Source organism: Salvelinus fontinalis, chromosome 30 (assembly GCF_029448725.1).
Source record: "Salvelinus fontinalis isolate EN_2023a chromosome 30, ASM2944872v1, whole genome shotgun sequence".
Lineage (NCBI taxonomy): Eukaryota > Metazoa > Chordata > Actinopteri > Salmoniformes > Salmonidae > Salvelinus > Salvelinus fontinalis.
In genome coordinates this window covers 9,972,393-9,985,283 of record NC_074694.1, presented here as the reverse complement: position 1 = coordinate 9,985,283, position 12,891 = coordinate 9,972,393, and the positions used below count along the sequence as shown (strand labels likewise).

Below are 12,891 nucleotides of genomic sequence, written 5' to 3'. Positions count from 1 at the left end.
GTCTATTATCGATGGCGGTTATGATATCGTTTAGGACCTTGAGCGTGGCTGAGGTGCACCCATGACAAGCTTGGAAACCAGATTGCATAGTGGAGAAGGTACGGTTGGATTTGAAATGGTCGGTGATCTGTTTATTAACTTGGCTTTTGAAGATTTTAGAAAGGCAGGGCAGGATGGATATAGGTCTCTAACAGTTTGGGTCAAGAGTGCCGGGGATGACCGCGGCAGCTTTCCAATCTTTGGGGATCTCAGACGATACGAAAGAGAGGTTGAATAGGCTAGTAAAAGGGGTTGCAACAATTTTGGTGGGTAACTTTGGAAAGAGAGGTTTCAGATTGTATTGCCCAGCTGATTTGTAGGGATCCAGATTTTGCAGTTCCTCCAGAACATCAGCTGTCTGGTTTTGGGTGAAGGAGAAGTGTGGGGATTGTGCAAGTTTCTGCATGGGGTTGCTGAGATGTTGCCCGGGGTAGGGGTAGCCAGGTGGAAAGCATGGTCAGCCGTAAAATAATGCATGTTGAAATTTTCGACTATCGTAGATTTATCAGTGGTGATGGTGTTTTCTAGCCTCAGTGCGGTGGGCACCTGGGAGGAGATGCTCTTATTCTCCACGGACTTTAGTGTCCCAAAACTTGTTAGAATTAGTGCTACAGGAAGCAAATTTCTGTTTGAAAAAGCTAGCCTTAGCTTTCCTAACTGGCTGAGTATATTGGTTCCTGACTTCCCTGAAAAGTTGCATATCGCGGGGGCTATTCGATGCTAATGCAAAATGCCACAGGATGTTTTTGTGCTGGTCAAGTGCAGTCAAGTCTGGGGTGAACCAAGGGCTATATCTCTTCTAAGTTCTACATTTTTTGAATGGGGCATGCTTATTTAAGATGGAGAGGAAAGCACTTTTGAAGAGCAGCCAGGCATCCTCTACTGACGGGATGAGGTCAATATCCTTCCAGGATACCCGGGCCAGGTCGATGAGAAAGGCCTGCTCGCTGAAGTGTTTTAGGGAGTGTTTGACAGTGATGAGGCGTGGTCGTTTGACCGCAGACCCTTTACGGACGCAGGCAATGAGGCAGTGATCACTGAGATCCTGGTTGAAGACAGCAGAGGTGTATTTAGAGGGCAGGTTGGTCAGGATGATATCTAAGAGGGTGCCCATGGTTACGGATTTAGGTTTGTACCTGGTAGGCTCTTTTCTGGATTTTGATAATTAGCGGGTATTGGCCTAATTCTGCTCTGCATGCATTATTTGGTGTTCTACATTGTACACGGGGGATATTTTTGCAGAATTCTGCATGCACAGTCTCAATTTGGTGTTTGTCCCATTTTGTGAATTCTTGGTTGGTGAGCGGACCCCAGATCTCACAACCGTAAAGGGCAATGGGTTCTATAACTAAATCAAGTATTTTTAGCCAGATCCTAATTGGTATATCGAATTTTATGTTTCTTTTGATGGCAAAGAAGGTCCTTTTTTCCTTGTCTCTCAGATCATTCACAGCTTTGTGGAAGTTACATGTGGCGCTGATGTTTAGGCCAAGGTATGTACAGTATTTTGTGTGCTCTAGGGCAAAGGTGTCTAGATGGAATTTGTATTTGTGGTCCTGGCGACTGGACATTGTTTGGAACACCATTATTTTGGTCTTACTGAGATTTACTGTCAGGGCCCAGGTCTGGCAGAATCTGTGCAGAAGATCTAGGTGCTGCTGTAGGCCCTCCTTGGTTGGTGACAGAAGCACCAAATCATCAGCAAATAGTAGACATTTGACTTCAGATTCTAGTAGGGTGAGGCCGGGTGCTGCAGACTTTTCTAGTGCCCTCGCCAATTCGTTGATATTTATGTTGAAGGGGGTGGGCTTAAGCTGCATCCCTGTCTCACCCCACGGCCCTGTGGGTAGAAATGTGTGTGTTTTTTGCCTATTTTAGCTGTACACTTGTTGTTAGTGTACATGGATTTTAAAATGTCGTATGTTTTTCCCCCAACACCACTTTCCATCAATTTGTATAGCAGACCTTCATGCCAAATTGAGTCAAAGGCTTTTTTGAAATCAACAAAGCATGAGAAGACTTTGCCTTTGTTTTGTTTTGTTTGTTTGTCAATTAGCGTGTGCAGGGTGAAAACGTTGTCTGTCATACAATAATTTGGTAAAAAGCCAATTTGACATTTGCTCAGTACATTGTTTTCACTGAGGAAATGTACGAGTCTGCTGTTAATGATAATGCAGAGGATTTCCCCAAGGTTGTTGTTGACTCATATCCCACGGTAGTTATTGGGGTCAAATTTGTCTCCACATTTGTGGATTGGGGTGATCAGTACTTGGTTCCAAATATTGGGGAAGATGCCAGAGCTAAGGATGATGTTAAAGAGTTTTAGTATAGCCAATTGGAATTTGTTGTCTGTACATTTGATAATTTCATTGAGGAAACCATCAACACCACAGGCCTTTTTGAGTTTGAGGGTTTTTATTTTGTCCTGTAGTTCACTCAAGGTAATTGGAGAATCCAGTGGGTTCTGGTAGACTTTAATAGTTGATTCTAATATTTGTATTTGATCATGTAAACTCAGCAAAAAAAGAAACGTCTCTTTTTCAGGACCCTGTCTTTCAAAGATATTTTGTAAAAATCCAAATAACTTCACAGATCTTCATTGTAAAGGGTTTGAACACTGTTTCCCACGCTTGTTCAATGAACCATAAACAATTAATGAACATGCACCTGTGCAACGGTCGTTAAGACACTAACAGCTTACAGACGGTAGGCAATTAAGGTCACAGTTATGAAAACTTAGGACACTAAAGAGGCCTTTCTACTTACTCTAGAAAACACCAAAAGAAAGATGCCCAGGGTCCCTGCTCATCTGCGTGAACATGCCTTAGGCATGCTGCAAGGAAGCATGAGGATTGCAGATGTGGCCAGGGCAAGAAATTGCATAAATGTCCGTACTGTGAGACGCCTAAGACAGCACTACAGGGAGACAGGACGAACAGCTGATCGTCCTCGCAGTGGCAGACCAGGTGTAACAACACCTGCACAGGATTGGTATATCCGAACATCACATCTGCGGGACAGGTACAGGATGGCAACAACAACTGCCCGAGTTACACCAGGAACGCACAATTCCTCCATCAGTGCTCAGACTGTCCGCAATAGGCTGAGAAAGGCTGGACTGAGGGCTTGTAGGCCTGTTGTAAGGCAGGTCCTCACCTGGCAACAACGTTGCCTATGGGCACAAACCCACCGTTGCTGGACCAGACAGGACTGGCAAAAAGTGCTCTTCACTGACGAGTCACGGTTTTGTCTCACCAGGGGTGATGGTCGGATTCACGTTTATCGTCGAAGGAATGAGCGTTACGCCGAGGCCTGTACTCTGGAGCGGGATTGATTTAGAGGTGGAGGGTCTGTCATGGTCTGGGGTGGTGTGTCACAGCATCATCAGACTGTGATTGTTGTCATTGCAAGCAATCTCAACGCTGTGCGTTACAGGGAAGACATCCTCCTCCCTCATGTGGTACCCTTCCTGCAGGCTCACCCTGACATGACCCTCCAGCATGAAAATGCCACCAGCCATACTGCTCGTTCTGTGCGTGATTTCCTGCAAGACAGGAATGTCAGTGTTCTGCCAAGGCCAGCGAAGAGCCCGCATTTCAATCCCATTGAGCACATCTGGGACCTGATTGATCGGAGGGTGAGGGCTAGGGTCAATCCCATCAGAAATGTCTGGGAACTTGCAGGTGCCTTGGTGGAAGAGTGGGGTAACATCTCACAGCAAGAACTGGCAAATCTGGTACAGTCCATGAGGAGGAGATGCACTGCAGTACTTAATGCAGCTGGTGGCCACACCAGATACTGACTGTTACTTTTGATTTTTACCCTCCCTTTGTTCAGGGACACATTCCATTTCTGTTAGTCACATGCCTGTGGAACTTGTTCAGTTCATTTCTCAGTTGTTGAATCTTATGTTCATATAAATATTTACACATGTTAAGTTTGCTGAGTGCGTTTCTTTTTCTGCTGACTTTATATGTTTTTGCTGTTTGTTTTTTGTTATAGAGACAGAAAGATAGGAGAAGTGGTTTACCCATACATCTCCATTTTGGATAGATAATTCTTCTTCTTGTTTGTTTAGTGTTTTCCAATTTTTCCAGAAGTGGTCAGAGTCTATGGATTCTTCAATTACATTGAGCTGATTTCTGACGTGCTGTTCCTTCTTTTTCTGTAGTGTATTTCTGTATTGTTTTAGTGATTCACCATAGTGAAGGCGTAGACTTAGGTTTTCCGCGTCTCTGTTTTTGGTTGGACAGGTTTCTCAATTTCTTTCTTAGATTTTTGCATTCTTCATTAAACCATTTTGTCATTGTTGTTAATTTTCTTTGTTTTTTTATTTGAGATTTTTAGATTTGATTAGGGATGCTGAGAGGTCAAATATACTGTTAAGATTTTCTACTGCCAAGTTTACACCTTCACTATTACAGTGGAACGTTTTGTCCAGGAAGTTGTCTAAAAGGGATTGCATTTGTTGTTGCCTAATTGTTTTTTGGTAGGTTTCCAAACTACATCCCTTCCATCTATAGCATTTCTTAATATTACTCAGCTCCTTTGGCTTTGATGCCTCAGGATTGAGTATTGCTCTGTTCAAGTAGAGTGTGATTTTGCTGGGATCTGATAGGGGTGTCAGTGGGGTTACTGTGAACACTCTAAGAGGCTCTGGGTTGAGGTCAGTGATAAAGTAGTCTACAGTACTACTGCCAAGAGATGAGCTATAGGTGTACCTACCATAGGAGTCCCCTCGAAGCCTACCATTGACCCAGCGTGCGACAGAGCTGCAGGAGTTGTGACCCGTTTTTGTTGGTAATGTTTTCATAGTTGAATACTATGTTTTCATAGTTGTGCCTAGGGGGGCATATGGGGGAGGGAATGCTGTCATCTCCAGGCAGGTGTTTGTCCCCCTGTGGGCTGAGGGTGTCAGGTTCTTCTCCGGTTCTGGCATTTAGGTCACCACAGACTAGTACATGTCCCTGGGCCTGGAAATGATTGATTTCCCCCTACAGGATGGAGAAGCTGTCTTCATTAAAGTATGGGGATTCTAGTGGGGGGATATAGGTAGCACACAGGAGGACATTTTTTCTCTGCTAAGATCATTTCCTTTTGCATTTCTAGCCAAATGTAAAATGTTCCTGTTTTGATTAATTTAATGGAGAGAGTTAGGTCAGCTCTATACCAAATTAGCATACCCCCTGAGTCCCTTCCCTATTTCACACCTGGTAGCTTGGTGGATGGGACTCCCAGCTCTCTGTAACCTAGAGGGCAACCAGTGGGTCCGTCTCCTCTATATCATGTTCCTTTGATGCAGTCCAGGTTCCTGCTCTTCAGGCCAAAGGCAGATTACCTCAGGTCTTGGATATTCGAGATGAGATGGTGAAGGCTTTGTGTTTCATAAAGTGTCCAATGTTGTTGGCCTTGTGGTTTGGCCTCAGGCCAGTAAGTGTGAGCAGAGCCTGCTGAGCATCTGGTGCATTCCATTGGCTTGGGCTAGTGTAAGAGTGGGGGTTGGGCCTGTTTGCCTGCTCACGGCCTGGGTGTTTGTGTGACTTCCATGTTGAGGCCCTCTTTGCGGGGGTGGGGTGCATGGGGTGGGCAGGAGGAGCATACGTCCCGCAGGTCTTGGAGAGTAGCTCACTGGTCTGTGCCTATTGATCTGTTGCTGCCGTGTGAAGTGTTGGGGCTGCGTTTGAGAGCGATGTCCTTTAGAGTCCGGGTGAAGGTGGGCAGTTCTGCCTTGTAGAGGTGGACCTGGTCATAAAGGCTGTTCAAGTCCAGGGTGGAGTGGTGGGCCAGGAAAACATTTAGTTTTGAGGCACATTCACAGGAAATACTTGCGTTTACCCGCTGTATTGTAGCAGGGTGGAAGTCTTTTCGTGGTAGCAGGGTGGAGATAAGTAGAAGATGGGGAAAGTAGGGTGCTGGGTGTATTATTATGTAGCTGGGTGAACCTAGTTGGTCCTCAGACAGAAGGTCTAGGGGGCGCTGGGTGAACCTAGTTGGTCCTCAGACAGAAGGTCTATGAGGCGCTGGGTCTATTATTATGTGGCTGGGTGAACCTAGTTGGTCCTCAGACAGAAGGTCTAGGGGGCGCTGGGTGAACCTAGTTGGTCCTCAGACAGAAGGTCTAGGGGGCGCTGGGTGAACCTAGTTGGTCCTCAGACAGAAGGTCTAGGGGGCGCTGGGTGAACCTAGTTGGTCCTCAGACAGAAGGTCTATGAGGCGCTGGGTGAACCTAGTTGGTCCTCAGACAGAAGGTCTAGGGGGCGCTGGGTGTATTATTATGTGGCTGGGTGACCCTAGCTGGTCCTCAGACAGAAGGTCTAGGGCAGGCTGGGTGTATTATTATGTGGCTGGGTGACCCTAGTTTGTCCTCAGACAGAAGGTCTAGGGCGAACTGTGTGTTTGGACATCAGAGTTTAGACACACTGTGTTTGGGAAAAAGTTTTTTTTCTTCTATATATTTCCCATTTGAGCTGGCTTCTCTGCGGGGGTGGCCAACTCTATAGTGGGTTGTTCTCTGTCACACGCCATCCCCCTCACCCTCTCCTCCAGCAGTCTGACTCTCTCCTCTAGTGCTCTGTTCTTCTCCTGCTCTTTAATTTTTATATTGTTGAAGTTGTGTCACCACAGTCCAGAGTGCAGATATGTCTCTCTCCCCCTCCAGCTCTCCGGGTCTGGTTAAGGGGGTGTTGTTGTGCTGGACTGTTGTCTGGGTCTGTGCTGACTGGAGTGTAATCACCTGCTGTTCCAGCTCCACCTGCCTTACTTCCAGCTGGGTAAATGTATCCTTCATTTCAATGAGGGGGTAGGACTCTGTGCTGGGAGGTTGGCTTTCCGCTTGGGGTTGCTCGTCTGTGGGGTTATGTAATGAAGAGGTCTGGTCTGACCCGCTCGGGGTGGGGGTATCTTTCTCAAGGGAGAGCTTCTCCGTCTGGGCTAAATCTTTGATTAGGTGAAAGTCCATTTGAAACGGTGTGGGGTTGCCCTGTACCATTACTGTTCCAGACTTATAGAGATTTATATTAGCTGACTCAGAGTCCTCGTTGTCTAGTATCCTGAGTTTCCACCCCTCGTTAACACCCCCTCTCTTAACAGAGGGGCAGTGTGCTAATATAGCACTGTGCCATGCCAGGGGATGGTCTGGTTAATATAGCACTGTGCCATGCCAGGGGATGGTCTGTGTGGAAGATGAGGTTGCTGATGCTCCCATTTTTATAATAGTCAGCAAAAAGTGTCTCCTTGATTTTCCATACGGAGCTTCATTTTGTGATCTTTTCTTGCCTTATCATTCTTTACATACACAGGGTACTGTATTTTAATTACCTCTGAACAGCGGGAGGCAGCATTTGGTTGGAGTAGACTGTGCGACTCTCCTGACATTGTTGGGCTAACGGGCCTTTGACACCACTCACTTGACACGTCAGTGCTAATTGAAGTTGTATCAAGTTTGGCAGCCTTAATTTAGCATTCAGTCATTATCAAGTAATGTAATTTATTTTTCTTCTTGGCTTGTGGAAATAAAATATAGCTTCAGACTAGAGGTCGGCCGATGATGGTTTTTCAACGCCGATACCAATACCGATTTATTGGAGGACCCAAAAATCCGATGCCGATTAATCAGCCGATTTTTTTCTTCTTCTTTTTATTTGTAATAATGACAATTACAACAATACTGAATGAACACTTATTTTAACTTAATATACTACATCAATAAAATCAATAATGAAACATGTTCAATTTGGTTTAAATAATTCAAAAACAAAGTGTTGGAGAAGAAAGTAAAAGTGCAATATGTGCCATGTAAAAAAGCTAACGTTTAAGTTCCTTGCTCAGAACATGAGAACATATGAAAGCTGGTGGTTCCTTTTAACATGAGTCTTCAATATTCCCAGGTAAGAAGTTTTAGGTTGTAGTTATTATAGGACTATTTCTCTCTATACGATTTGTATTTCATATACCTTTGACTATTGGATGTTCTTATAGGCACTTTAGTATTGCCAGTGTAACAGTATAGCTTCCAACCCTCTCCTCGCCCCTACCTGGGCTCGAACCAGGAACACATCGACAACAGCCACCCTCGAAGCCGCCCCATATCATCAACCATGTGTAGTTAACTAGTGATTATGTTAAGATTGATTGTTTTTTATAACATAAGTTTACTGCTAGCTAGCAACTTACCTTGGCTTCTTGCTGCCCTCGCGTAACAGGTAGTCAGCCTGCCACGCAGGCTACTCGTGGAGTGCAATGTAAGGCAGGTGGTTAGAGCGTTGGACTAGTAACCGGAAGATTGCAAAAACGAATCCCCGAGCTGACAAGGTAAAAATCTGTTGTTCTGCCCCTGAACAAGGCAGTTAACCCACTGATCCTAGGCCGTCATTGAAAATAAGAATGTGTTCTTAACTGACTTGCCTAGTTAAATAAAGGTGGAAAATAACTAAACTAAAAAAACGGTGTCCAAAAATACAGATTACCGATTGTTATGAAAACTTAAAATCGGCCCTAATTAATCGGCCATTCCGATTTAATCGGTCAACCTCTACTTCAGACTAAACATGACTCACTCAGTTCCAGGTTGGATGGTGTTTTCAGGTTTCTGTTGTTTTCCAGAGCGTTTGCTGTATAGCGTTGGAATAATAAACATTTGTAGTTGTAAGCATTTCAGGTAATTCCGTCCAAAATCAGGTTGTAGGTTTTGAGTTTTGATTTGGAGTGAAGGTTATGTTGTGGAGGGTAGTATCCTGTATATGTCCTGGTGACATAGTGTTGTGGAGGGTAGTATCCTGTATATGTCCTGGTGACATAGTGTTGTGGAGGGTAGTATCCTGTATATGTCCTGGTGACATAGTGTTGTGGAGGGTAGTATCCTGTATGTGTCCTGGTGACATAGTGTTGTGGAGGGTAGTATCCTGTATATGTCCTGGTGACATAGTGTTGTAGAGGGTAGTATCCTGTATATGTCCTGGTGACATAGTGTTGTGGAGGGTAGTATCCTGTATATGTCCTGGTGACATAGTGTTGTGGAGGGTAGTATCCTGTATATGTCCTGGTGACATAGTGTTGTGGAGGGTAGTATCCTGTATATGTCCTGGTGACATAGTGTTGTAGAGGGTAGTATCCTGTATATGTCCTGGTGACATAGTGTTGTGGAGGGTAGTATCCTGTATATGTCCTGGTGACATAGTGTTGTGGAGGGTAGTATCCTGTATATGTCCTGGTGACATAGTGTTGTAGAGGGTAGCATCCTGTATATGTCCTGGTGACATAGTGTTGTAGAGGGTAGTATTCTGTATATGTCCTGGTGACATAGTGTTGTAGAGGGTAGCATCCTGTATATGTCCTGGTGACATAGTGTTGTGGAGGGTAGTATCCCGTATATGTCCTGGTGACATAGTGTTGTGGAGGGTAGTATCCCGTATATGTCCTGGTGACATAGTGTTGTGGAGGGTAGTATCCTGTATATGTCCTGGTGACATAGTGTTGTGGAGGGTAGTATCCTGTATATGTCCTGGTGACATAGTGTTGTAGAGGGTAGTATCCTGTATATGTCCTGGTGACATAGTGTTGTGGAGGGTAGCATCCTGTATATGTCCTGGTGACATAGTGAAGGTTATGTTGTAGAGGGTAGTATCCTGTATATGTCCTGGTGACATAGTGTTGTAGAGGGTAGCATCCTGTATATGTCCTGGTGACATAGTGTTGTGGAGGGTAGTATCCTGTATATGTTCCTGACAAAAACATCCAAGTTTATCTAACTATAAATCTATCTATTTTTTAAGAACATGCTGAAAAATGCAGGAACTCATCTGATCATGACCTCGCTCTCTCTCTCTCTATCTTTGTCTCTTTCTTTGTCTCATTGTAGTGAAGCAGACATGGCTTATTAGGAGTTAGCATACATATCAAATGATTCCCCAGTCCCAGCGGTGATGTATTATCTGTAGATTACAGTACAGGGCCTACAGCTATGCTTGTAATGATTGAACATGTACTGAAGTGTAGGACACTTGGCAGACAGACTAATATTCACACAGTCGAATCGCTTTGCTCAAAAACATGCTGACATGGGCAGTGTCCCAAATGCTAGCCTATTCTCTCCACCGGTCAAAGTGTTGCACTATGGAGGGATTTGCCAGTTGGGACGCAGGCTAGAAGTCTGTTTGGGTGGAGGTTTCTTCCTTATGGATTTCCCTGCCTTGTGTTGATTTAATTGATTGTAGTTCGTTGTGAGGAGTTTTTCTCTCTCTCCCTCTCTTTCTCCGTTCGTTGTAAGAAGTGAGTAGGAGTGTTTTTCTCTCCCCCTCTTTCTCCGTTCGTTGTAAGAAGTGAGTAGGAGTGTTTCTCTCCCTCTCTCTTTCTCCGTTCATTGTAAGAAGTGAGTAGGAGTGTTTTTCTCTCCCCCTCTTTCTCCGTTCGTTGTAAGAAGTGAGTAGGAGTGTTTCTCTCACTCTGTTCGTTGTAAGAAGTGGGTAGGAGTTTCTCTTCCTCTCTCTCTCTCTCCATTCGTTGTAAGAAGTGAGTAGGAGTGTTCCTCTATCTCTCCCCCTCTGTCTGCATTAAAAGGAAATGTTTCAAATGAATGTGTCCTGTGAATTGATGAAGCCTCATAACGGATTTTGTCTCTGGCTCTGTCTCTCCCTCTGTGTGTGTGTGTGTGTGTGTGTGTGTGTGTGTGTGTGTGTGTGTGTGTGTCTGTGTCTGTGTCTGTGTGTCCAGGTACCTGGGTCTGTCAGGTCTGCAGGCCCAAGGAAAATGGAAAGACATTTCTGCATATGAAAGCCGATCAGATCAAACGTCGATATGCAAAGCCAATCGGGAGGCCCAGAAATAAGCTCAAACAAAGAATGTAAGTTTATCACTATGGTATGTTAGAGTAGATATTGTTCTTACTTTGTTGTACCAATAAATGATTGCTCAGTGTCTGTAAACCACCTTATTGGCTCAAGGAAATCAAACAGCTTTTTATCGTAATATTTTGTTATTGAGTTATGACTAAGTTGTTAGTACTTACATTCTCATAAAGTTTAGCTTTGTTTCTCCGTATAGCTTTTATTTCTGACTCTTAAAAAATTATTTAGTATCCTAACTCTGTTGTTTTGTTGTCTAGGTCTGTAAGCAGTGGTGATGGCTCCATGCTAGCCCGGGGAGGAAGGGGGTCACCTGGTAGGGGTCAAAAGCTTACCGTCTGTTCCACACCTTCATCTGGTCATGCAGCATCTGTGAAGAACGCCACAGACAGATTGGCTGTTGCTACAGCTGACCCCTGTTGGGCAGGTGACGCTGTCACTCCCCCTCCCCAATTCACCACCTCCTCCCCCCCCCTCTCCACCACTCCCCCCCTCACGCCCACCTCGTCCTCCTCCTCCACCCCAGCAGCTATACTCAACGTTAACAAGAAAACCAAAGGGCTTATCGATGGGCTTTCCAAATTCTTTACACCCTCACCTGTCGGTCGTAGGTCGTCGCGAGCCGGCGAGATCTTAGACCCCTCAGCCTCGAAAGGATCACAGTCTTGTTGTCCTGCTAGGAAAAAGCCTGTCCCTCCGCCAGAACTATGGAAACTAAGTCAATCTCCGTCAGTTGTTGTTGGCATGGCTGCAAAGCTAACCACCAGCACCCTATCTCCCTGTACACTCCCCCTCTCTCCCCCACCCACGTTGGCTGGACAGGGCTCCACCACCTCCCAGATATTCTCCACCTCTGCTAACTCCCCCCCGAGTTCTTCCAGCCAGTCTAGCGTCCCCTCCCTTACTATTTTGTCTGATCACAACCAGCTTAAGGGACTCTTTGACGGACCCTCCCATATCTATGCCACTCAGGGACAGTCTCGGAAAAAGGGACTGCCTTGCTACGCACCAGCTAAGCGCAGGCACCATAAGGCATCCAAAACGTGTCCTCTCATTCCCCATCCTTCCCAGCAGCACCTTGGAAGGAAAGAGAGAATAAAGAATCGGTTGCTGTTGTTGTCCCATTCATCTCCTAACGCCTCTTCCCACCCTGGGCACGGCCGGCCAAGGGGGCGCCCCTTTAAGTTGGTCAGTCATTTCAGACGTAACCCCTTTTTTAGAAAGCACAGAATGCTAGGCAGGCTAAGATGTAGAATGACCCCTCAGAAGGGAATCCAGGAAATGACCCCTCAGAAGGGAACCCAGGAAACACCAGGAAAGGGAGACATGACAGACGAAGGAAGAATTAAGACAGAGCACCACCATGGTAAGAAAAGGCTTGAACGCTCCGACCGAAACTACCTACTGCTATCTCTTCTTTTTTTTACCCCCCCAAGGCTTGTCACTAATTGCCTGGCTATTTATACAAATGTATACTATTGTATGAGCTAGCTAATATTTTCTTTTAAAGAGTGAACAAGCACATTGTGGCTTTACCTCACTTTTATTAAATAACATTTTAACAAGTTTCTACTACTAATCTTTTCTTTTTACCACCTACTTTTAATTAATTAATTTCAATTTGTTTACCCTGTTTAATTGCGTTTTTTTTTTAACTTTAATGGCTGAATTATAGTCTAGCAACGCGGCTTCAGTCCCATCTCTCTGTCGACGGCTTCTTTGTTATAGTAGTGCATCATATTAGTGCATGACCTAAACCCTAAACCCTCATACTGCTTCCTCTGTCCTCCTGTCCTTGACCTAAACCCTCATACTGCTTCCTCTGTCCTCCTGTCCTTGACATAAACCCTAAACCCTCATACTGCTTCCTCTGTCCTCCTGTCCTTGACCTAAACCCTCATACTGCTTTCTCTGTCCTCCTGTCCTGGACATAAACCCTAAACCCTCATACTGCTTCCTCTGTCCTCCTGTCCTTGACCTAAACCCTCATACTGCTTTCTCTGTCCTCCTGTCC

The 12,891-nt window shown here is 45.1% G+C and overlaps 1 protein-coding gene across 9 annotated transcripts in view; it reads left to right on the top strand.

The window, feature by feature from the left end:
• The window catches only part of LOC129828613 (histone acetyltransferase KAT6B-like), a 102,094-nt gene that overhangs the window by 38,799 nt on the left and 50,404 nt on the right, over positions 1 to 12,891 (top strand). For 6 of the 9 annotated variants that reach the window (XM_055889688.1, XM_055889691.1, XM_055889686.1 and 3 more), the window contains 2 exons: positions 10,747 to 10,876; positions 11,138 to 12,243. In XM_055889688.1, coding sequence (XP_055745663.1) covers positions 10,747 to 10,876; positions 11,138 to 12,243 — 1,236 coding nt within the window. The remainder of the gene's footprint in view (positions 1 to 10,746; positions 10,877 to 11,137; positions 12,244 to 12,891) is intronic. The other 3 variants (XM_055889694.1, XM_055889695.1, XM_055889692.1) reach the window with 2 other exon arrangements.